At 46.5% G+C, this 23,277-nt stretch overlaps 3 protein-coding genes across 17 annotated transcripts in view; 1 reads left to right on the top strand and 2 right to left on the bottom strand.

Annotated features, from left to right (window-relative positions):
- By (focal adhesion protein tensin) overlaps positions 1-23,277 on the bottom strand; it is a 277,180-nt gene that overhangs the window by 83,234 nt on the left and 170,669 nt on the right. Inside the window, exon 1 of one of the 15 annotated variants that reach the window (XM_076313162.1) lies at positions 12,614-13,057. The exons of the other annotated variants lie outside the window; for them this stretch is intronic. Within the exon in view, the coding sequence (XP_076169277.1) occupies positions 12,614-12,676 (63 nt within the window). The 5' untranslated portion in view covers positions 12,677-13,057. Of the gene's footprint in view, positions 1-12,613; positions 13,058-23,277 lie in introns of those variants that run through there. 15 annotated transcript variants of the gene reach the window in all.
- The window catches only part of LOC143147680 (putative sodium-dependent multivitamin transporter), a 173,788-nt gene that overhangs the window by 29,165 nt on the left and 121,346 nt on the right, over positions 1-23,277 (top strand). The window lies entirely within an intron of this gene.
- On the bottom strand, positions 3,668-12,581 carry LOC143147681 (uncharacterized). The gene is made up of 2 exons (XM_076313168.1): positions 12,115-12,581; positions 3,668-12,000 (listed from the first exon to the last, which is right to left on the bottom strand). Exon 2 carries the CDS (start codon positions 5,667-5,669, stop codon positions 5,259-5,261), a length of 411 nt encoding a protein of 136 aa, XP_076169283.1. The 5' UTR covers positions 5,670-12,000; positions 12,115-12,581; the 3' UTR covers positions 3,668-5,258.

The following is a 23,277-nucleotide window of genomic DNA, read 5'->3' as shown; positions in this document are numbered from 1 at the left end:
CGATCGCGGGAACGTTTATCCAATGTCATCTAGGAAACGAGAAGGAACGTTCCGTGTCGAGGATGCGACGTTGGTACGTGGTACTCGACGAAGCCTTTCGTATCCGTATTTACGCGACTCGTGGCGTCTTCGTTTAGAATAGATTCGCGAACCGCGTTTTCAACGAAATGAAATTTTAACATCGACGCGGTTCAATCGGACTCGTTAATTCCGTCTCGAAACGACTCTTTACAATTGCGACAAAGTGCAATCGAAATGGTGGACCGTTACGACGAATCCTGTCGCACCTGTTCCGTACTTTCCGGAAGAGGAACGGAAACCGAAGAGAGTACTTTCAATTTTATGCGAGATACCGCGCCACGGAAGTTTTAACGAGAACGGTGCCGAGAGAACTGTTGGAAAACGATAAGAGTAATCGGATAAAGTTACCGAAAAAGTTTGACGGAAGGGGGAAGCTGCGACGATGACAAAGGCGGAAGAAATAGAAAACGATAATTGAAATAATGTTCTTACACGTCCCTCGAGCATTCGCTGCTTGGGATGCAGTTTCGGAGCGGTAAGAAGCCCGAGCGGAAAGTAATTTCACCGACGCGGCGACGTTAAACGGGGGGACTGAAATTTCGCGGGATAAAAGGTAGTTTTCCTCGGGGAAAATAATAACGGGAGGAAACTAAAATTTTTCATAATAAAAGAACCCGGGTAAAAACGAAACTCTTCCCTCCGAGCGGCGCCGTTTCGTCAATTTGCGATCTTTTTTTAACAAGTACGCGGTCATCGTTTCGAGATACCCGCGCCGATTGTAATTCAAGTTTTATCGGTCAGCTTCGGGGCATCTTTCGAGAAGCGAGCGTGCACGCCTCGAAGGCACGTTTCCCGCATCGTGTCGCGCATCGAACTTTACGGACAACGTACGCGTTGATTTTCTAGCCACGGATACGGTGAAAGCTTGTTGAACAATCGACGAAAATGTGCGCGAGAAGTCTCATCTCTGAACGAAACTCCGAAAAATCACCACTGGTGAAAATGTACGGGAATATATCTGCACGCGGCGATAGTTCTGGAATATTACGATGTTACAATCGGAGCGTAGGATGTGCCGGTGAGTTGTCGAGTCCTTGAAACTTTTCGTATTTCATATCCCCTCTTAAAATTTACGTAACGCGCAAACTGAAAATTGTATACAATGCACTCGTATTACCGCGCAGTGAATCCACCTCGATTGCACGGTCCGTGTGCGCAATTAAATATTGAACGCGACTCGAAAGAATTCGAGTTCGCTTTTATGCTTATCGACGAACGAATTCGATTCTTCGTTCGTTCGAAACACCTCGACGGTATCGACTCGTTCCCCCCTCCGAGATGATTTACACGTCTAAGCACGTCGCTTGAAAATTAGTCACGAACGCGATTAACCTCGCCTTCTTGTATCTCTGTTACCATACTTTCCACGCGTAATCCACGTCGTTCTCTCGTTTCGCGTTCGTTTGTTCTTTCGTTCGTTGGTACGTGGGGAACGTAACCGTGATAAATAAAGAAAGGTGACTAAACGAATCGAAATCGTCTATTTTAGAAGCGCGCATAGGATCGTTCGATGGTGGAACAAAGAAGCGATAGCGTCGACGAAAAGAGAATAAGAAAAAAATAAAGAAACGAGGCCAAGGAAAGGAAGAGCCCGTGACGAAACGGCAAAAGGATATTCTAATCCGGGCGATAATCGAGCAACGCGACGGAGATGACACCTGTTCGATCGTGAGGCCAATGCAAAGCAGAAAGAATCTTTGTAGCGGTAGTCGCATCCTTGACTCGACGCAGGAAGCTTCCCGCCGCGGGCACGAGCTCGTACGTGAGCTCGTCTACCTAATGACCGGTGATTACGCAACGTCTGGTATTTGCGCGACCGCGCAAACACTTTTTCTTTCGAATGTCTCGGATCGAGTCCTCCAATGACCTCACAGGAAGTGACAACCTGCTGGTTCATCGTTATAAATATCTAAGGGGCGCGGACACGAGGTATACACACGTGAACGGACAACCGAGAAATCGTTTTGTTCGTTCTACGCTCGGTCGTTACTCGTCGCGCGTTTACGCCGCGATCGTTCCGAGCGCAATGTAACGGCCGATGGGAAATCGTAAAGAGATGCTCGAGGGGAATACTATACGTCGCCTTATCCGTGGCCAAGCTTTATCTTTGACCCTTGATCCTTCGCGCGAACCAACCGATTTTACCCTTTCCTCGGTCTCGATCGTCGTACAAATTTACGAACTTCTGACAAATTACTTTATTCCTTTATCTTCTTCTCGACGGAGTACAATTTTTACACTCGTACGATACCGATCTCGAGTCAGAGATTTCTCTTGGCTCGATCCACTCGGGGTATCGTTTCGTCTGTTATACAAATCGCGTTTAAGATTTTTCACAAGGTTGAAAGGTATCGAAAATAATTTTCATACTCGTACGATACCGATCTCGAGTCAGAGATTTCTCTTGGCTCGATCCACTTGGGGTATTATTTCGTCAGGTTATACAAATCGCGTTTAAGATTTTTCACAAGATTTAAAGGTATCGAAAACAATTTTCATACTCGTACGAAATCGATCGCGAGTCAGAGATTTCTCTTGGGACGATTTACGAGGTACCACCTCGTCTATTGGTATTACATAAATCGCGTTCAAGATTTTTTTCAAAGGTTAGAAGGCTACGGGCAGGTATCGTAATTGGTATTTCATAATCCTCTATCGTTCTCTTGACCGATGTTTCGATCGTTAATCCGTAAATAGTCGCGCGGAGAATCCACCGAGTTCCTAATCAATTTTATTTCGTATTCGTCAACGAATATCATTGTTTTTCCAATTTTCGTCGCACAAGTGGTACGTTTAATTTTACCCATAAAAATTCTTCCCTTGTCCAACTTTCTAGGGACGACTTCGTACGATTTCCAACGATAAAAAAATTCATCGCGTATTTAGACGCGATTCGTTTCCAAGAGTAATTAGAATCTCTCGCGAGGGGAGAATTGAGAATATTCCCAAGGCTCGAGATCGGAGATTGCACGTTGGTAAGTGGAAAATCCGCGAGACGTCCATGGGTAGCCAACTGGACGCCCGTAACCGATTCGTACGCGATGGCGGTTTCGATTCGGTTGCTGGACCGCCGCCAGATATCGAAATTTCCTACCTCGCGACGCAGAAACCGGCTACCCTCTCTTCCTTCTTGCCCGGCCACGGGGGCCAAAAGAAAAATAAGAGGTAGCTTCTTTATTAAGGCCCGCGTGCCGCAGTGGAAACTCTTTCCAGATGGATGTAACGTCACGGAGAGTTGGATCACGACCCACTTGCCGTGTTCGCGTATTTCGTTCACGTTCGAGAACCCGCCCCGTTCGCTACGTCGAATCGCTTTCAGGCGATCCACGCTCGCCGCCTCGACCGTCTCCGTCGTCGGTGAAACTTCTTTTTTTTCTTTTTTTTTGTTTCTTCTTCCCCCAGAACTGGAACAACCTTCGCATCGGCTGAATCGTGACATCGCGATATTTACAGTGGGAAAATATGGCCGTGGAACGCGTGCCGCAACGGCGACACGGTCATTGATTTTTTTTCTCTCTTCTTTTTCTTCCTTTCTTCTTTTCTTTCTTCGATCGCATCGAGGTTGACGGGAATTCGCGCTGAAAGGTTTCCAAGAAAATAAAGCATCCGTCGCTAGAGCGAGAAACAATTCTCTTACAAATTTGCCGGTTTTGCTTAAAAGAACGGAAAAAAAAAACGACCGATAAATTTTGTTACTCTCTCGTCGAGTTCTTACCCGAGTCGTGAATTGAATTGTTTTTCCGGTAAAGCGTAAGTTGGAAGGTAAATAAGTTTCGGACTTATCACGCGTATCGCTTGTGCGAGCGAGGAATGCAAAATTCACGAGCACGGTTCATCGATACGAAAGTTTCGATCGGTTACTGGTCGGGGTCTTCGGTAGGGAATTTTTATTCGAACTACGCTCACGCGTGGTTATTATTCTTCGTTTATTCGTCGCTCGAAATTATTTTCAATACCTCGTTTTTCGAATTGAGAAACTTCCATGTATTTTCAGCGGTTGACAGTATCGCAGGGTCCAAGGTTTTGGAGGTTAACTCCGCCCCTCGAAACTTTCTTCGTACGTCCGATGGTCCTCAAAATTATTTCTAACAGTTCGTTTTTCGAATCGAGAAACTTCCATATATTTCCAACGGTTTTGAAGGGTAACTCCGCCACTCGAATCGGAATTATCGCGATCGAGAAAGGTTTTGGAGGTTAACTCCGCCCCTCGAAACTTTCTTACACGTCCGATACTCCTCAAAATTATTTCGAATGGCTCGTTTTTTTCGAATTGGGAAACTTCCGTGTATTTCCAGCGGTTTGGAACGGTAACTCCAGCGTTCGAATCGGAATTATCGCGGTTGAAAAAGTTACGTTTTCGGTTGCTCCGTACACCGGGAGAAGTTTCGTGGAATTTTGCGAACGTTCTTCGTCGAATTCGCGGATACACGTAACGCGACAACGGTGCAAGAAAATTACAGTATCGCACCCATCGTGAACCAGATACATTGCGTCAAGTCGATGAACTTGAGGACTCAACGAACTGGTACTTCACGAACAAGACCATACACGTGCTAAACTGGTTTTCTCGGCGGTGCTCTTCGATTCGTCTGTTATGTACAGTAATTGACCACGACATTAGGTCTATACACGCCTCGGCGAACAAATGGAGGCAAATCGCGAACGATCTGCCTCCGCCGCTTTCGTCCACTCGGTCGTTCTCGAGCATCAATTAGCGGTCTGGCGACAACTTGTCGTTCGCGACCGTAAATAAACGCCCCCACGTTCACTGGATAAGGGTCGTCTGCCTACTCTGCGGTCCGACGACTATTTAGGAAGTTTCGTGTCCACTCGATGTTTAAGGGCATCCTTCTGCGTATACTTATTGGGAAGCGTTACACCGACCTTTCTACGCGGTCTGGTTCGCTCTCGAGGGTCCCTTCTTCTTTCTTAAATAAATATTCACGACAGAAGGGAACGACGATACGATCCTTTCGAACGAAGCTTCCAAGTCCAAGGTATACCGGGAAATCTCAGCCACTCGTCGTTACTTCGCGACGCGAAACTTCATCGAGCGTGTACACCGTTCGTCGAGCCTGTATCGATTTTAATCTAGTAAGTTCCCTCGTTTGAGCAATTCTTCCCAAACGAGTACTTTATCGGTACTGTTCGTATCGAAGAACTCTCTTGAAAAGATCTTACGTTTCTACGAAGAAAGCGTATCGCAATTTTCGCACAGATGGCAAACCGTAATAAACAGCGAATCCACGGAAGACGTACGCGCCGGAGAATTTATGCAGCGAGTTAATACCGTCCAGCTTAGCGACCAGTGGTATCGAAAATTTATTAAAAACATCTTTCGATCTTTCTAACCGGTCAACCGTTCCAGTTCCGAGCGTCGGTAGCGTATTCCCCGCTCGATCGGTCTCCGGGATTTCCATAGGAATTGGTTCGGGTGTCGACGACGGTATGTACAGTTTGAAGCGATCTTGGAGAATTTTGTGCGCGTTGTCGAGAGTGTAGTCGCTGGTTCTCGAGTAAAAGTGGGTGAACGTTGTCCTTTCAACGCGCTCGTGACAAGCGGGCGGTGGCGGTGGCGGTGGCAACATATTTTCACGATTCGTGCGTCGTGTAATGCACGCGTACCAGCGACAACGCGACCGCCTGCTCGGTGTACACCAGATGCCGGTTAATTCGTACAATCTAATCCTGGATTTTTAATCGGTCCCGGAATATATTTCCGTGGCTCGACTGGCGGCGACGTCGCCGCCCGCGAAACCGACGACGCTCGGAGCCACGAATAAACCAGAATCGCGACCGACCATTGTCGACAGCTCCGATACCGCGATTATAATAAATCAAACGCCGACCATTATTCGTCGCGATCCGTTGATTTATCGGTGTACTTGAACGCGAAAAAACTTTCCCGTGATACGAAGGCGTTCGCGGTCCATCGGTCGAAATCGTTCGTACGAGTGACGTCGACAACCTGTCGCACGAATATCACTTTGAACGATTGTCACGGGGTATCGATCACGGCCACTTTATTGGGAAAAGTTTTCATTGTGACTCGTTGCGTGGGACTCGATGATAGCGCGTTAACGGCCAGCACGATGCCTTTGTCACGGAGCAACGCGTCTACATCGTTTTTTCCTTCCATTTACGATACTTGCGCGGGGTAATCGCGCAGAGACAACCGATTACGGAAAACAGATGTCGAATAGTGGGACGCGTTCCGTGTCATTGATTTTTCTCGATGTCTCGATGGAAAGTAATCGTGATCGTAACTCGACGACGTATTCGACGGAGAAGAAGAATCGAGCGATCGACCGTTCGATAATTTCTAGGGATGAGCTTGGAGACGTCTATCGAGATCTTGGGCGAACTTATTTTGCCCAACGCAAACTTTAAATAACGCGAGACTCGTACGAAGACGTACCGGAAGGTATTTCGGAAAATTGTAAAGAGAATCAGAACCGACCGATCGGATTTTCCTCCGAAAGTTGAACTCGCGTTATTTCCCAAAGGGGATCTCCAACGGACGAGCCGAAACGTCGACAGATTTCCTCCTCTTAAGGGCGTGTTCTTGTTCGGAGAGTCGGTTTCCGGGTGGTATTTAGAATTCAACCGAAACGGAATCACAGGACGCAGGAATCCGACGACTTTGTTCACGGATCGATTCGTTTAAATTCAACGAACTCCGTCGTTATTAATTTTACACTTCGATCCGTGGATTCGAAAGTTCGATATCTCGTATTGGAAGGTTTTCTTCACGAATTTATTTACATTTAGAAATCCACGACGTTATCTCGAATTATTGGTTTATTAAACTCCCCACCGAACCGAACGCAAAAATAACAAAGCTCGTCGAGGTAAACAGCGATTATCTATTTCAATAATCCGAGTACATAATCCGCGTCTACTCGTTGGCCGCGGTACGAAGATGTCGAGTGTGTGCTGAAATGGAAGGACAAGTGCGTAAAAGTGATCAAATAATTTTGTTTGATTCCCGATAGGCGTTCGTTATCTTAAACGGACGTAACGGATAACTCGCGTTCACCTCGTATCGCGATCCGTTCGTTGAAACATTAACGAATCGTTCCAGCGTGTATTCGTAACGCAGAATCGCTACGAATCTACACCAGCCGAGTATCTTCTACTCGATTCAACGAGTAGAACCGCGAACATTCTTCGAGTTTCGATTTCTTCGAGTATTCTCTCTCGCACCGTGCACGCTTTTCCACGCGTACACGCGCATCGTTCGGTACGCTAACAAAAACGCGTAACGTTGCACCGTAACGTGGTACAATTTTCGGCGCACGTTTTCGAAACGTCGAGAAACTCTTCATCGCGACGAAAATCGATTTCTCGTCGACGTCGCGCGTACACGCGTATCGTTCGGTACAATAACAGAAACATGTAACACCACGTTGCACCGTAACTTGGTGCAATTTTCGGCGCACGTTTTCGAAACGTCGAGAAACTCTTCACCGCGACGAAAATCGATTTCTCGTCGACGCGGCGCGATCAAAAAATACAATCATCGGGTTCGTCTCGTGCACGGAAACGGCCAGCGGTTCGGGAAACAACTGGACGCGAATCGGAACGATCGATCGAAAAGCAATTTTCGTCGGTCGTTTCGCGAAACCGAATCCAAGCGAAAGATCGTTTCCAAAGCATTCCGGGGTTCGAGAGCTCGCGCAACCTGGAATCGGATTACGGCGCTTACACGACACGGGCGTACTTCCGCGAAAGAGTCACTCGACGCCACCTCTTTCGCCTTCGTTCGCGCTTTGTCGAGCAAAAGAGGCAACTCACACCGTGCGCTTGCTTCCTGATTCTCGCGTTTCCCGCGCACCGTGGTTTCGCACCGAACACGCGCCGCACCGAGATCCGGTGGAAACACGCGCGAGCGCGCTGCAACCGGGAGCGCGAAATTAAAGCGGATTCCGAGCGGATCGAGCGCGGATTAATCGATCGGACCCGCTTCTGCCCCTTCTCGCTCGATCATCCCCTCCAACCACCACGATCGACCGATCTCCGTTGCTCTTTTATCCGTTTCTTTCCGTTTCGATTACCGATCGGCGTTAAACCCGCCACCTCGATTAAGGTTAACGCCTGCTAATGCCGGCTGTAATCTAAATTATAGAAAGTTTATCTGGCCATCGGGATCGTTGCTGCCGCCTTCGTGTAATTTAATTCATCCGAACGGGAGTTTGTCATTCCTTTTTGCACAATGCGATCGTAAACGCCGAGAATAACGTACACGGACCAATTACCGATACTTTACGGAACGAACCTAACGTTATTGCGTACCTTTCTTTCTTTTTCCTTTCTTGCTTCTAGTCGTACAACGGAGGCGCACGTTTCTCTTCTTATTTATCACTATTCGATAGACATTTGGTCGGAGAAAAATTTGCGCGACCGTTAACATCTCTATTATTATTTGTACGTTTGTCGATTTAAGGGAGAGGGGTCGGGGAGATGTCACTGTCACTTATCGAATCTGTTGAATCGCGATCGTTAATGCATTCGTACAATTATACTTTATCGCGTTAATAACTCGGGCGTTATAATTGCTACTTCTTCCTCGTTGATTACGTTAATAAGGAAATCGTAGCTTTCGCACTGCCGGTCGGTTTGGAATCTTTTTTACGACTTTATACAGAAGCGATGACAGCAACGATTAAACGCTGTATTTTTTTGTCGCGTTAATTGCATTTGTAACTATATGGTAGATATTTTTGTGCATTATTTTGCGAGGTTTGTGCGGTGTTTTAAATAAAATCGTTTAGGGTGACGATGATCGAGTAAGTGGTGGTAATTGGGCCCTTTGACTTATCTTGCAAATTTCTTTATTCGTCGTGGCGAATTGACATTTCTTTTGTCGACAGATTCGTTTCTGATTCGAGAAATATTCTCTGAGGAATTTCTCTCTTTCGGATTCCTCGCGATTTTCCAAACCGAAATTGTTCAAATTTTGAATCACGCGCGCGACAGTCGCTTAAAACGTTCGAGATTCTACTCGCGATACGCAGGAATGCACAGTCGTTTAAAATTTTCGCGCGTTTTGAGTCTTGGAAAAAAAGAATCGCTCGATTCCGTTTCCTCCTTCGAGTGGAGATGACTCAACGATACGCGTGAAAATTTCAAACGACATCACGCCTTCCTAGAAATTACGGGGAATTACCGTCACCACTTGTCATCCAACCAGAATCGTCACTCGCTTCGCACAGCACGATCAAAGATCGAAATTTTCCCGATTAAGTTCTACCGTCCGTTTCGAAAGAAATATACAAACATATTCGCAAACATTTAATCCGCTGTTTCGTATTGCGAACCACGTTCGTACAATTTCGTATTACGATTCTCGCGGGAGCAATCCGTTTCGCAACACGCGTAGGTTCACAATAATCGTCTCTTCTCTTCGTTATCTCGATCGCAAATATTACGTTCCACATTTCTAACGAAAAATTCTTCGCTCTCTCTGAGAACGACTCGTAACTCAAAGTCGAAAACGTTGCGCAACCAGATCCTCGAACGGATCGATTCCTCGAGAAATAATTTCACGATTCGAGTTGAATCTACTCTCGCGCCTCGGGCGCTCGATTCGCTCGCGAATCCCGAAATTCTGTCGATTTCGGACGTTAAAGGGACCCAAGATACCGGAATGTCTACGTTTCGTAACTTTCGGACGTTAGAAAGACGCGAGACGGTGCATCAAAAAAAAAAAGAAAAGAAAAAAGAAACTGTCGAACGAGTCTCCGCTCGAGTTGGAAAGCGGAGTAAATTGGGCCCAATTTATAACGCGAAATGCAACGAGGGGGAGCTCGTGGGGTCCTCGTGGTCGGTTTGCGTATTATTTCCCGGTACTTTGTATCTTTTATACGGAAGAGAGGTTCGCGTTATTGGGGAGAAAGTTCGAAAAGTGGCCGCGTCTCGGGATTCGTGGCACGAGGGAATTTAATATGCGCTGGCATCGCGGCACAAAGCACGTTCGACTTCGAAACGACCGGCAGAAATACGTCCGCGATACGCGTTTATGGTATCTAATCTCCGTAGCGGGCAGACATTTCCATGGATTTTCTCCGCGGGTGTGGAAACCCGCGGCCGGTTGAAAATTCCGCGACTGCCGGGGCGAACGCGTTCGCCGCGATAAAGTCGAACCGAGAATAGACAAATGACGCAAGGCGCCGTGAGGTCGCGATACGCGTTCGATACATATTCGCGAACCGCGCGAGGAAACGCGTTTTCGTCCAACGAAGGAAAAACAGATCCACCGCTCGATCCATCCGTGCGTTATTCCCGGCAAATCGAGATCAACGTCTGACGTTTCACACGCGCAACACGTGGAGCGCGCGCGATACAGAACGAACAATATTGTCGACCGGACAGAGGAGAACGCGATAGATCGTATACGCGTCGGACTCGGATGTTTACGTTCACCGATGGTTCGCAACGTTTCTCGAAACGTGTCCCTACGTAAAGAGAAAAGAGCGAATTTCGCGCGTTCGAGATTCAGGGACAAAGTTGTTCGTTTTCATCGATCGATGGTACGCGAGAGATCGTTCGAAGCGAGGCGTATTGTATTTACCGTTCTACGTAATTGGAAATAACGCGACAACGTATTTGCATAATCGTCGTTGATTAACGTTCAGAATCGGGGACGTTCGTTAAACGAGATAAGAATTACCCGGGCAGTTTCGAATAATACACCGATACGGACGGGTGGGTTCTATCTTGAAGTTATTTTAAATTCTACGACACGTAGGCAACCGCTGTAATCGAGAATGAATATAATTACGTCGATTATAGAACAGTTAGATCGATATCACGGGTCAATATCGGTTAGAGTTTTAGCGTACTTCGTACGGAGCGATTCTCGTCGAGTGTGTTCCACTTAATTATACTTTTTTCAATAAACGTTTCGTTTCACGCCTCCCGCGAGGATCGTACACCCTACTTTGGGAGACACGCATTCTATAAATTGTAGTATCGCTCGCAAATACGACGATTGAGCTAACTCTCTACGTATCAAATTGTTCGACGTAAAATACATATTCGGTACAATATTAAAAGAAGCAATTATTATAAGAAGATCGATAAATACAAAACGGAGTATCGTAATTTACTTATCCGCTCGTTGTTACGATTCCTTTCTTTGGTAAATTCGCGCCCTACCGACCTACTCTGCATTCGAACGCGTCATCGGATTTTTCATTCATCGATACCTCGTTTAATTGTTTCCACACAGCTACCTATTTCTCTCGTTTCGTTTCACGTTTAATTGTTCGCGCGATGTCTCCGCGGTCTGGTTTAAAAGCAACCGTACCACGCTTTTACGCAATATTGTTCCGTTCGACACACGATACGTACACTTTCTTTGTTTGCGTAAGGAATCGCGTACAAGAATTGTTCGCATCGTTCTACGTACACTCTTGTTTCGGTGGTGCACCGTGAAACGACAGATCGTTCCCTAAAAGCGTGCGATCTTACTTTAGAATTTTCCATTGTTCAATTCATTTCTCCGTTCGATGTTTTTATCGCTCAAACTCCGAATTACGTCGAACGAAGGTAAAAAGAAATTAAATTTTCCGTTTCGAATGGAACTCGAAAGGACACGAGCAGGTTCTGGCAAACGTGCGTTTGAAAACGACTCGCGTCGAAGGTACTCCGTTCTTTGATTCGCGAGGTTTTGCATTATTTATTCACCGTACCGTGCACAATGCCAAATATCGTGAGAATTGGACGCGACGATAAGCTAATGCAAAAATTCACGGTGAATGCACAGTGGCCTCGGGGATCTCTGTATATTTCGAAAATATTCAGCGACGAAAGCTGTCCTCTTGGCAGTACCATCTTTCGTATCGAAATGATCGTTCGTTCTCTCGTAAGAGCTCGTCGGCTGGTTACGGGCGTATCCGTGATTCCGCGAACACTCTGTACCGGCAAACGAATTCTATCGACGTCGTCGAGTCTCTAGCCGTGATATCGTTTGGTAGATGTGCAACGGTGTTCGTCGTTTTCGAAATTTAAAAGAAAAAAGCTACCCACCCGAGGCTCGAAAGTGATCTTTCATGGCGTCCAGCGCGCCGCCCGAAAATACTCGAAGCTGTCGCGGATCCGTTATCCCGGCCGGAGAAGCCGATCGCGGCGATAAAAAAGTTGCGAGGCGAGCAACGAAAATTTCCCTATTTTTACCCGGCATTCCGGAGCCCCGATCGGATGTGCGTTAACGGAGAGAATATTTGCGCGGCGTGTTGCGTTCATCGAAGTAATCTCTATTTCGAGACGCGTTACACGACAGCGGAATTTCTTGGAACAACGTTACATCCGTTTCACTTACATCATTCCAGAGATAGCTCGTCGAACGCGGACCCGCGTCTTCGCTAATTGCGTTATCTCGCTGCTCCCCCCTCGTTCTTTCTCGCCCCTCGAGAAAGCTTTTCTTCGCCGATACTCGGACCGGGTGCTCGCGCGAAATCGATGGAAACTCCCGAGACGGATGAGACAACTGTGCGAAAGAGGAGCGACGAAACGAAGAAAAACTTACCGTGTACGCGACGTGATAATTCCGTCGATGCACGTCGCCGTGACACTGAACGGTCGACAGCATGTTGACAGCTGTCAGTTCGCGGTACAACCGTCGAAACGAATCAACACGATCGATCCCGAACGCACTGAACTCTATATCGGGACACCGGGATCAACGATCGATCGCGCGTCATTTTTGGTCAGCACCGTGCCACCGCTCGAATCATCGCCGGTCGATGATTATCGGCCGCCGGAAGCGCACGCTCGTGGTTCGTGCGTACGCGCGACATCGTCCGATTTTTCGAGATGCTCGGTCGTGGTCACGGTGCGCCGCGACGCCGGTGCGGCGTCTCGCGATCGCGAGTCGTCGGAAGGACTGCGCGCGGCAAAAAAAAAAAGAAACGAACGTCGAAAGAGAGCGGCGCGCGGACGGCGAAAGGACGCGCGCACGTACGATGGCAAAAGCCGACGGAACTCGAATGGAGCTCGTGTCTTTCGGATCACGCACGGAACGTATAGGTTTAGGTAGAACGGAATGCGCTTGCGCGGTGCCCCGGCTAAGGCGCCCCGAGACCGCGCGCGCTCCGTTTCTCTCCTTGTTCTCCGCTTCTTTCGCCCCGACGCGATGCTGTCTTTCCTTCCCTAACCGCGAGATGATCCTCCTTCTTTCGCTCGGACCTTGTCCGCGATAAACCGAATCGGCGAACGTGCCCGATCGCGGACGCGCACTATGCTCGATTAGCCAGCGATACGCTAGCCGAACGTACACGCTCCTATTATTTTCACCAAGAGAACCGACTCCCTACGGACTGAACGATTCTCGATAATCTACGATACGGTCTTTAGAGTCATTTTGGTACTTGAGTTTTAAATTTTGTCGAACTCGATCTACCCAATAGAAATGCGTTTGTGTCCGAATTGAGAGATATTTCGAACAAGGTAAGAGAGTAACTCTAATCGTACACCAGCGTTCTTCCAGTGTGGAGAGAACGTTGCTGGTACAAAAGGATTTTTGGAGTAATTTTTCTTCGTGACATTTCAGTTTTTATCGAACTCGATCCACCTAATAGATTCGTGTCCGAATTGAGAGATATTTTGAACAAGGTAGAGTAACTCTAATCGTACACCAGCGTTCTTCCAGTGTGGAGAGAACGTTGCTGGTACAAAAGGATTTTTGGAGTAATTTTTCTTCGTGAGTTTTCAGTTTTTATCGAACTCGATCCACCTAATAGATTCGTATCCGAATTGAGAGATATTTTAAACAAGGTAGGAGAATAACTATAGTCGTACACCGTAGTCACGAGGAATCTACCTTCCTCGTGGAAATAAAACGGTAACGCGACACCAAAGGACGTTTAGAGCGATCTTTGTTCGCGAGTTTTAATCTTTGTCGAACTGTATCGGCGCAACGCGCCGCGCCTGCGTTCGAATTGCTCGATATTCTATACACGGTGGAAGAATGGCTTACAATTAGCCATACACTGGCATTCTTCCCGCGAAGAAACCTTGTGGAAAAGAACAACGTTAAGCGCGCCGCGAAAGAATTTTTATCGTCTCGTGCATCGTCGAAAGTTTGCGTTCCCGATTAGGAAATTGTATATCTCGCGTGTACGTACGATGCAAAGTTTGCTCGGAAACGCGATTAATAATTCCTTTGACGTTAAAGAGAGTAACGACGGGAAAGATGACGCGGTTTTCTCGCGGAAAGAATGTCGGTACGACTAACGATACTCTTTCCGCGAGAAAAACGAATTCGGTGTAAAAAGAAGGCCAGTTTGCGCGATACGAAAGGATCGCTGTGTCGGTGGTTAACCAAAGGATTACGCGCCTCTTTTACATCGAGAGAACACAACGGTGGTAAAAATGGCGTACTTTCATTTACGAAAAGAATGTCAGTGGCTAGTTAATACGTTTCGAGTGCCCGCCGCGATTCGACCCGAAAGCCTCGATGACCACGAGCTCGAAATCGTTCGTACGACGACGCGATTTATTTTATCCGGCGGGTGGGCAGTGCACTTTTTGGAACAACGATGAATAATTACAACGCGCAAGGAATATTTCAACCTCTCGTTTTCTTTCCTTTTTTTTCTTTCTTTTTTTTCGGAAAAAATTTGATTTCTGGTACGCAAGCGCGTTGAATTATTTCCAATTTTTCGACACCGGGCTCGAGTTACCGCGCTTCGTGGCTACGAGGCGTGTTAAATTTATTGGCGCATCGTGAGAAAATGGTTCTACGGTGGCCATCGGTCACCTATATATATATATATATACAATGGCTTTGCAAGAAGTTTTGAAATACTTTTCCTATGGAAATAACGAACATCGATACGGTTAACGAAACTGCGCTCCGTGGCACGGAAAGAAATATGTTTCTCTCTCTGGAGAAACGTAAGTGCAATTTACGTTCGATGGAACAATATTGGTCTATAGGGGAAGAAAATGGTCGATTACTCGCAATTGGTTATTTCTTAATTTCCTTTGGGCTTTGAAACTGCACTTACGCAAACGAACGTATTTTATCGATCGGTACACACCCTTTTGTATCGACGAAAGGGATCAAAATTTTTTAGATAAAAACCGAGGTCGTGCTTATCGTGCTTGTTATTGCGACTATCTCGCTGTATACTAAATTTAAGAACTCGCGATACACGAAATTGGATTTTGAAAAGTTGTTACGAAAATAGACTTTTATCGTACGAACGAACAAAAGTATCAAGAACGCCCACGGTAACGACATTTCGAATTGTGTCCTCGAATCGATGAAACGACGTTCGACGGAATCGATACGCGACCGTGGAACGTAGGCGAGCGGCAAATAATGGATAAAATTGTTATTCGTTCTGTTTTGAAACGCGCGGAATTAAACGTGCTTAATTTGGCGCATTGCGAGCGGAATGGTTAACGAATGAAACAAGTCGCGAATATTGAACGAAAATGTGTACGTACGCGCAAAGTGATTCGCGAACGTCGAATTAATACACGCGCATCCTCGCGAATAAATTACGGTTGGTGGAGAATAATCGTTCTCGAAGAAAAAAAAAAAAAGAAACGAAAAAACTTCGACTCAACTTAACGAGCATCGTTGTACCGTTCTCGCGCGCACGATTTGTACAGCTGTGTTTGCCGCGAGCGGTATCGATGCAAGCTACGGAACGTTTCTCCGCGATTTGAATTATTCCACGAGATCTAGCGTTCACGAATTTCTAACACCGAAACGCAACCGTGCTTTACATTCCGTCGAAAAAGGATTCATCCTGTTCGCGATCCAGGTATCGGTGATCGTGCGAGCGAACGTTCGAACAAAACCGGACGAATCGGTCGACACGATTCGACGTTTCGAATCGTCATGGAATATCACGAAACGATGTTTACCGCGGGGCATGCGTCGTAAATTACACAGACGCCATTAAAATGCGTGAATTTTCAAGCACTCGGCGGTCGCGCGAGCGCGTATCGAGCGTACGGCCGTATCGCGACGAATATGCAAATGGAGAGATTACACCGGGCGGGGACCGCGCGGTAAAAACCAGCGAGGAGTCTGAATTATTATTTCTTCTTGTATCGGCGACGATTATCGATACGAATTCAATCCCCCCGTCCGGGTGTCTTCGTCGCACTTATCGACTATTCGCCGAAACCGGTTCGCCGAGACGGATCATTTGTCTCGATCCCCCGCGTCCTCGTTCGATCTCTCGCCGCCGCGTGTCATCGTCGTCCTTGATCCTCGATCCCGTTCCGATTGGATGCAATTGATGAACGGCGCCTTCGTTAATTCACGAAAACTCGTCTTATCTTACCTTCGTGACGCGATCGGTTCGTTCGTGGCTCGTCGAGACGCAACGAGAACGAGTTCCGGATCGCGCGACTCGACGTACACGCGCGTGTGCGGAAATTAATTTCGCGCGTTTAATTAAACGGGCTACGTTCGATTCCTTTCGGCGGAGAAACAGGTGGGCGGTTTTATCGCGGTCCGCTTAAGTGGTTCCCTTTATCCCGTGCACCCTTCGCGCGGGCGATCTCGATGCTTCTTTGGCGACGATTAAACTTTTCAAACTCGTACCGCTTCGGTCGCCGAACGAACGTTCGTCCGCTAATGGCGCTCGTTACGAAATTTAATCCCCGATCGTTCCGGTGGGGGCGTCGAAACGGTCCGTATCGGTTTGTTCCGCCGTGTACCACGAAACTTTGTATATTCGGTATCGTCACGATTCGTCTTGTCGCGCTCGCGATACCGTCGTGCGTTGCTCCACCGATGGAAAACCGTCAGCGTGCTTCATATCGATATGTAACTTTTCGATAAAAACGAAACGTACGGGGAAAAATGTCTTTCCGTTCCGAAAAATATTGGATCGTTCGGAAAGTCGTTTTTTTTTTTTTTTGGTGGAAACGAAACACGATTTTTTCAGAGTGCACGAACATTTTATCGAATTATACATTCTCCATTTCGGAGAACGAAATTACTTTCCGAACGATCCAATATTTTCCCGATAGTGGATCCGCGAAATCCGAACGAACCGAAACTCACGGTCTACCTTTCGTGAATCGTTACCGTGCCTCTATCTACGAGAGATTCGCAACGATATCGCGCGCAATCGATAAGTTTCGCGCGCATTTGCGTCGACGTTTCCATTGCCGATCGCTATTGTTTCGTCACGAGTCATTTCTCTCGTTATTTCCGTCATTCGAGTAGCCAAGTCTATTCTGTGCAACCGGTGTGATTTCAATGGGACCGTATTGGGTCGGAGTATGCGCGCGAATCAAAGGATTCGATTAAATACGTGGAAATAAATGTACAGGGTGAGTTTGACGTTCTGTCGCACAATTTACGAACCTGTTTCGGATTAGTGTTTCGTTCTATCGCTTTTATCGTCTATACGAGTTCTAATAGTTCTCGCGTACTTCGAAACGAATAAACGAAACGCTTCGACTCGAAACGAGAAGTACGCGGATCTAGCAGCTACGTTTATCGCAATATTTTTTCCAATATCGAAGAATGATAGAACACGTCCAAAAATGTTCATTTTCAATTCTTTCGCACTTATTACGATTTCGTTCAGTGTCAAGGAACAGAAGATAAAATGTTCATTTTCAATTCTTTCACACTTATTACGATTTTGTTCAGTATCAAGGAACAGAAGATAAAATGTTCATTTTCAATTCTTTCGCACTTATTAAGATTTTGCTCGATACCAAGAAACAGAAGATAAAATGTTCATTTTTAATTCTCTCGCACTTATTACGATTTTGTTCAGTTCATCAAGGAACGCTAGATAAAATGTTCATTTTCAATTCTTCGAAACGAGTTTGTGACCTCGGAGTGACAGTTACGATGCAAGGGTATCGTCCACGCTTTGTCGTCGACCGAACCGTAACACCGTTTGAAAGCAAACCAGTCTCAGTTTTTGGAACCACCCGTAAGTATTCCACCCCGGCGATTCGGGGTACGCGAACTCCGTGGACGCAACACAATGGTGAACAGGAATCGAACGCCGCCGGTAACAATATCGGCTCGACACTTCCAACCCATTTCTCGCGGCCATTGTATTAATAGAACTCGATCGCCGTTTACGCCGACGCCGATAACAATAATAATCGCGGCTCCGTTAAAAAGAGGCACGCACGGTGCTCGTGTTGCGCGCCACCCACGCGGTGGCTGTACCGCGCGGGAGAAACGAAAAAAAAAATAAAAATAAAAATAAAAATAAAAGCGATAAACGAAACCCGAATGGTACCGGTCGTGGACGAATTTATCGAACGACGTCGATTCCTTTATCGATCGCGAATCTCCCGGCATAATTAGAAGACGCGCCCGGCGCGAAGATAGCCGGTTTTCAGACACGAGACTCGCTACGAAACGGACCTCGAAACGCCCGAACGATGCTTTACGACACTTTAAATCTCGTTTATGCATATTGACGCTGTTCGAACCGAACGAACGACGATCGCGATTCGATGTTTATCGGCAACGATTACAACCGTGCGTCTTTATTACGCGGGCAGGTGATACCGGGTTCGGTAGCTGGGACGTACCACGTGCAACGGGTACGATCCAATGGTTTTTACGAATCATTTCCGGGACGAGAGCTCTTAATTTTATGGGAGAATTGGAGCAAGAATTTCGTACGATTGCACGGTAGCCGGTAATCTGGCTTCGAAATGGCCAATGAATTCGGAAGTATTAATCTTTCGATTCGGGTAACATCGGTTTTTTCTTCTTTTTTCTTTCTTTTTTTTCTTCTTTTTTCTCCTCCATGGAGATTTAACCTCGTAGCGGTATCTAGGTCGTTAGAGTCATGGTTCTCAATTCGAGACGTTCGGATTTCGCGGTACGGGTTCCAGTTCGTTCGGTACTCGATCGTGTACGGTTTTTTCTTTCGAGCGGTCTCGAGAGGGTGGGGTGGAATCTGGGACGATATTCTATTTCTTCGTTCGTGGTTCGAAACTTTTGCGTTCGTCTAGGAAGCGATGAATCGGTACGGGTTTATAGGCGGTTGTTGCAACAGGGTGACTCCGTCTTGTTACGAACGCCGAAGATCGTTCGCAGTCACCGTGATGGTTGAAATAATCGAACGGGAGGAGAGTATTATGTTTCGAGAGCTTTGTTTGGCATCCTCTTCGAGTAACGGCACGAAACGCGTACGGTGGAAAACAAAAGAATGAAAATACAGTTGGACGTTAGATCAACCAAGGGAATCTCGCTTAACGAAGGAGAGAAACTCGTAAATGTGGCGCGACTCGAGACGATCGAAATAAAATGTAGACGTTTAAATAAAATCTTAAACGATAAATACACCAGGGTCGAATCATCGCTCGGTACTTCGTTCTATTTAAAATTTCATACATTCGTTCAAATCCTTGTTCACAATTGGACCAACCGAACCAGAACCTTTCGATATTGACCCTCTGCACTGGAAGTTTTTCTGCTACCGGAAACTAGCCTTCGAATCGTGTAATTAAATTAAATCGGAACACGTTCGTTTCAACGTTTCGTATACATATATTTACGTCTTGCAAGAAAGTAGTAATCGATAATTTTAATTTCAATTCCAAACCACGATGATTTTCCCAATTGGAGAAAGTACACCGAATTGAACGACGATCGAGGGGAAATGGTTAAAATACCTAGGATAGTAGCTCTACGAATATCTCGCGAGGCATCGCGCAGTTTCGTGCGTCCTTTTTTTCCAAAATTGTAAACCGATTATATATTAACGTGTGCGTCGACTCTTCGGCGGGTCGAAGAGTATCGCCGTAATTAATTCGCCAATTTGAATCCTGGCCGATGACGAATACAGCCGATCCTCCTCGAACCTCGTACGCGTCAAAGGGCCGAGCAATCTCGAGCTGTCGTTCGAAAGCAATTAAACTCGTTCGCGCACGAAAAATCGCTTAAAGTAATGCACTTTCGGGTCCGCGAGGAAGATTCACGGTGGTGCCCAGGGGAGGGCGGTACGGAGGAGGAAGGAGGAGGACGGACCGCAACATTTTTCACACTTCCGACGTAAAATTCAGCCGGGGGAACGAAACATTAATCGTTCAGCAGATTCGAGCGCCCGCGGCGAGGAAGAGGGGGGTAGCGGGGGCCACAGGAACCGGCGGTTCATAAATTTCGATGCACTTAGAGCCGGCTGCAGCCATCCCTTTGGTGTATTGAATCGCTACAGAACTGGTCGAGGGGCCAGAGGGAGTTGGAAAGAGCGCACGGGAGGGGAAACGGGGGTTTTAGGTGCAAGGATATATACCACGATGACAAATCGTTCGCGCGGAAGGATCGCAACGAGACACCAATGAAACTTCCGCGCGCGAAACTGTCGCGAATTTCTAATTACGGGATACCGAGGTAGCACGCGGTACTTTTATACACGAGTCGCGACACGTCGGGAAATTTCCGTACGAGAGGAGAACGATGGACTGTCCATTGTCAGTCGAACGCATCGATCGAACGTATCGGAACCTCTCTCTTACGGACGCGACCGAATTTACACGATCACCGTGACGGATATTTCGAGTCCGTGAGATCGATGCGTCGTTGATCGCGCGAATTTAGACCGAACCCGCACGATTCCCGCAAGCTCTGATATTTGAGGGAACGAAACGTCTTTGTTACGCTCGTTCTTACAATCCGCGTTCAAAGTTGTACGTACCGGTACATAAACCTCCCGAAAGTCCTCAGTCTGTTGAAAATTCGCAGAGATCGATTCACGAGCTAAATCGGCCGATTGCTACCGGAACGAAAGAAGAATTTATCGAACCGCGGTACACCGAGAGTATTTACCAGTGCTCGAATCTACGAAATATTAACCGGATTATCGTAACGTGCTTCGATTAGAACGGTAAACCATTCGATCGGAAAACGGGGAGATTTTTTTTTTTACACGATCCCGTTAATTTACCAACGATTTTTCGAACGCGGGCATTTCGAAACTGGTCGTTCGAACGTGAACGTTAAATGGAATCGATACCGCGAGCGTTCGTTCGCACGATACTCGGCCGCATCGACTGCGTTCCGCGCAATCCGCCGTGAACAAAATCCACGAGCATTAAAAGCTTCTATTTAAAACCGGCATCGATCGCGACACGAAGCACACCGTTGTTACTTCGACCGTTTATCCCCCATTGGGGAACAAGACAACGAAATCCGAGGCGATCGAGCCTCAATTGCAACGAAATCGATCGTACACCGAATTCGGTAGCTAAGAAGCGATTTTGCAACGAAATCGATCGTACACCGAATCCGGAAGCTAAGAAGCGACTTTACAACGCTTCGAACATCGCCGTGAACACGACCGATCCGTGAATCAAGATTACGGATCGTTCGCAGGACGAATCCATTCCTTTTTCAATTAACTGGCCCGCGTCCAATCGGTCACCGGCTCTCCTCGATACGTGGGAATAGATTCCACGCGAATTCGTGTAAAACAGCCGCGAAGAAGCTGGAACTCCTTGGACGCGTACGGGGGTCTAAATTTAACCGGAAGTCGCGGAGCCGATACGACCAACGTACCAGAGACGAGATTGCGGGCTCGTTCGGTGCCTGGCGTTGGAAGTGTTTTCTTCCCTCTTTCGGCCCTGTCGCCAAAGATCGAACCCAGCAACCCCCTTGGAACCGTAAATAAATCTATTCCGTGTACGCGTGCCCGAGCAGATGTTAACCGCGACGAGTCACGAGCGGTGAAAGGAAAACACGAGAGTTTGGAAAGCATCGTACGACGAAACCGAGCTACTATTCGACAAGCTCGATTATGCGGCTCTGCAAGGTCGAGCAACGGGGGAAACGTTCCAAGAACTTCCGCGCGAACGAAATGGTTACGATGACAAACGCGGACGTTGAGGGACACCGGTTTCTAAATATTTACTTCGAATGCGGATTAAAGAACGCGGTCTCAGCGGAAAGGAAGAGTTCCTCGTCGATTCACGAGTTCGCGTGGATTTACCCGTGTTGCCTCTCGCATCGTAAATACGCATTGTCGCGAATCGTTTCTCGAACTTTAGCCCCGTTTGTTCGGTACGGTACGATATCGTCGTGTATCGGTGGGAAACGATCTGTTGAAATTAATATCGATAATCGGAGAATAAAAACGGTGGATCCTTGTTATTTGGTTCTCGTGCCAGGAAAGTGTTTCTCCGTTTCGATCGGAAAATTTGCTATTCGTCGGTTCAATGGTCGGTGGAAATTATTTGTGGGCAATATCGATAATCGAAATGGTAGAAAGGGTGTGTTCTGTAATTTGTTTCAGAATTGTTGTTCTAAGAAATTGTCAGTGTCCATCGTGAAGGTTGTACAGTGTTTAAAATGGAAGAAGATTTTTCTTCGAATGATCGTACGAGAACGAAAGAAATAATTTGTCTTTACGGTGTTGGAACGTCGCGGATAATAAACGAATGCGAAGAATTGTTGAAAGGCGTGTTGTTGCATTGAACGTGTACTCCGAGAAATGCATAAAAAGGTATGGACTGATAACAATGATTTTTATTATTATTTTTCTCTTACGGAACTTACAGATTAGCGAGAGATAAGAAGTATTACGTTCGGTATTTAACAGCGGATTACGTTCCATCGATTGTATTATACTTTGCTCTCAAGTACGAAAGAAATCGGTTTTTACGGTCGTTACGATTAATAAGCGGAAACGAATTAAATTTTTTCAGCGTTTCAATTTCGAGCAACGGTTCAAAATTACTTCTCACTCTTATCGGACGATTTTAACTACGATTTAAAGAGAAACCTCGAACAATCTCGTATACTCGAAACTAATTTTATCATTGTCGTTTGCAATGTTCGTGCTCACGTTTCGTTCGAATTTCTACGAATTTTCACGGGCGTTGATCGATCACGAATCTCGTTCAGTTACAACAATACCAACGTAAATTATAATCGTTCGCTCGTAAAGTTACATTACTCGAGTTACTCGACGAGCGTATAAGAAAAAGGTGCGACAATCGCGCGCGTTATTGCGAGCGATAAATCCTTTAAAAATGAAACATTATCGGCCAATGTACAATACAGTTTACAATCGTTATTGCTCGTACAATTGATAATAATAGTATATCTGTATCTTGAAGTATCGAAGTTGTACACAAATTGAGTTTCGACCGAAAGTATAGAATCTTGTATAATAAAGAACAAAACAAAAATATATAGAAGTAAATTTTACTCGATCTCGCGTGAAAGGAAAAATGGTG

This window comes from Ptiloglossa arizonensis, chromosome 5 (assembly GCF_051014685.1).
Source record: "Ptiloglossa arizonensis isolate GNS036 chromosome 5, iyPtiAriz1_principal, whole genome shotgun sequence".
NCBI lineage: Eukaryota > Metazoa > Arthropoda > Insecta > Hymenoptera > Colletidae > Ptiloglossa > Ptiloglossa arizonensis.
The sequence above is the reverse complement of the archived record's forward strand: the minus strand, read 5'-3'. Positions and strand labels throughout refer to the sequence as shown.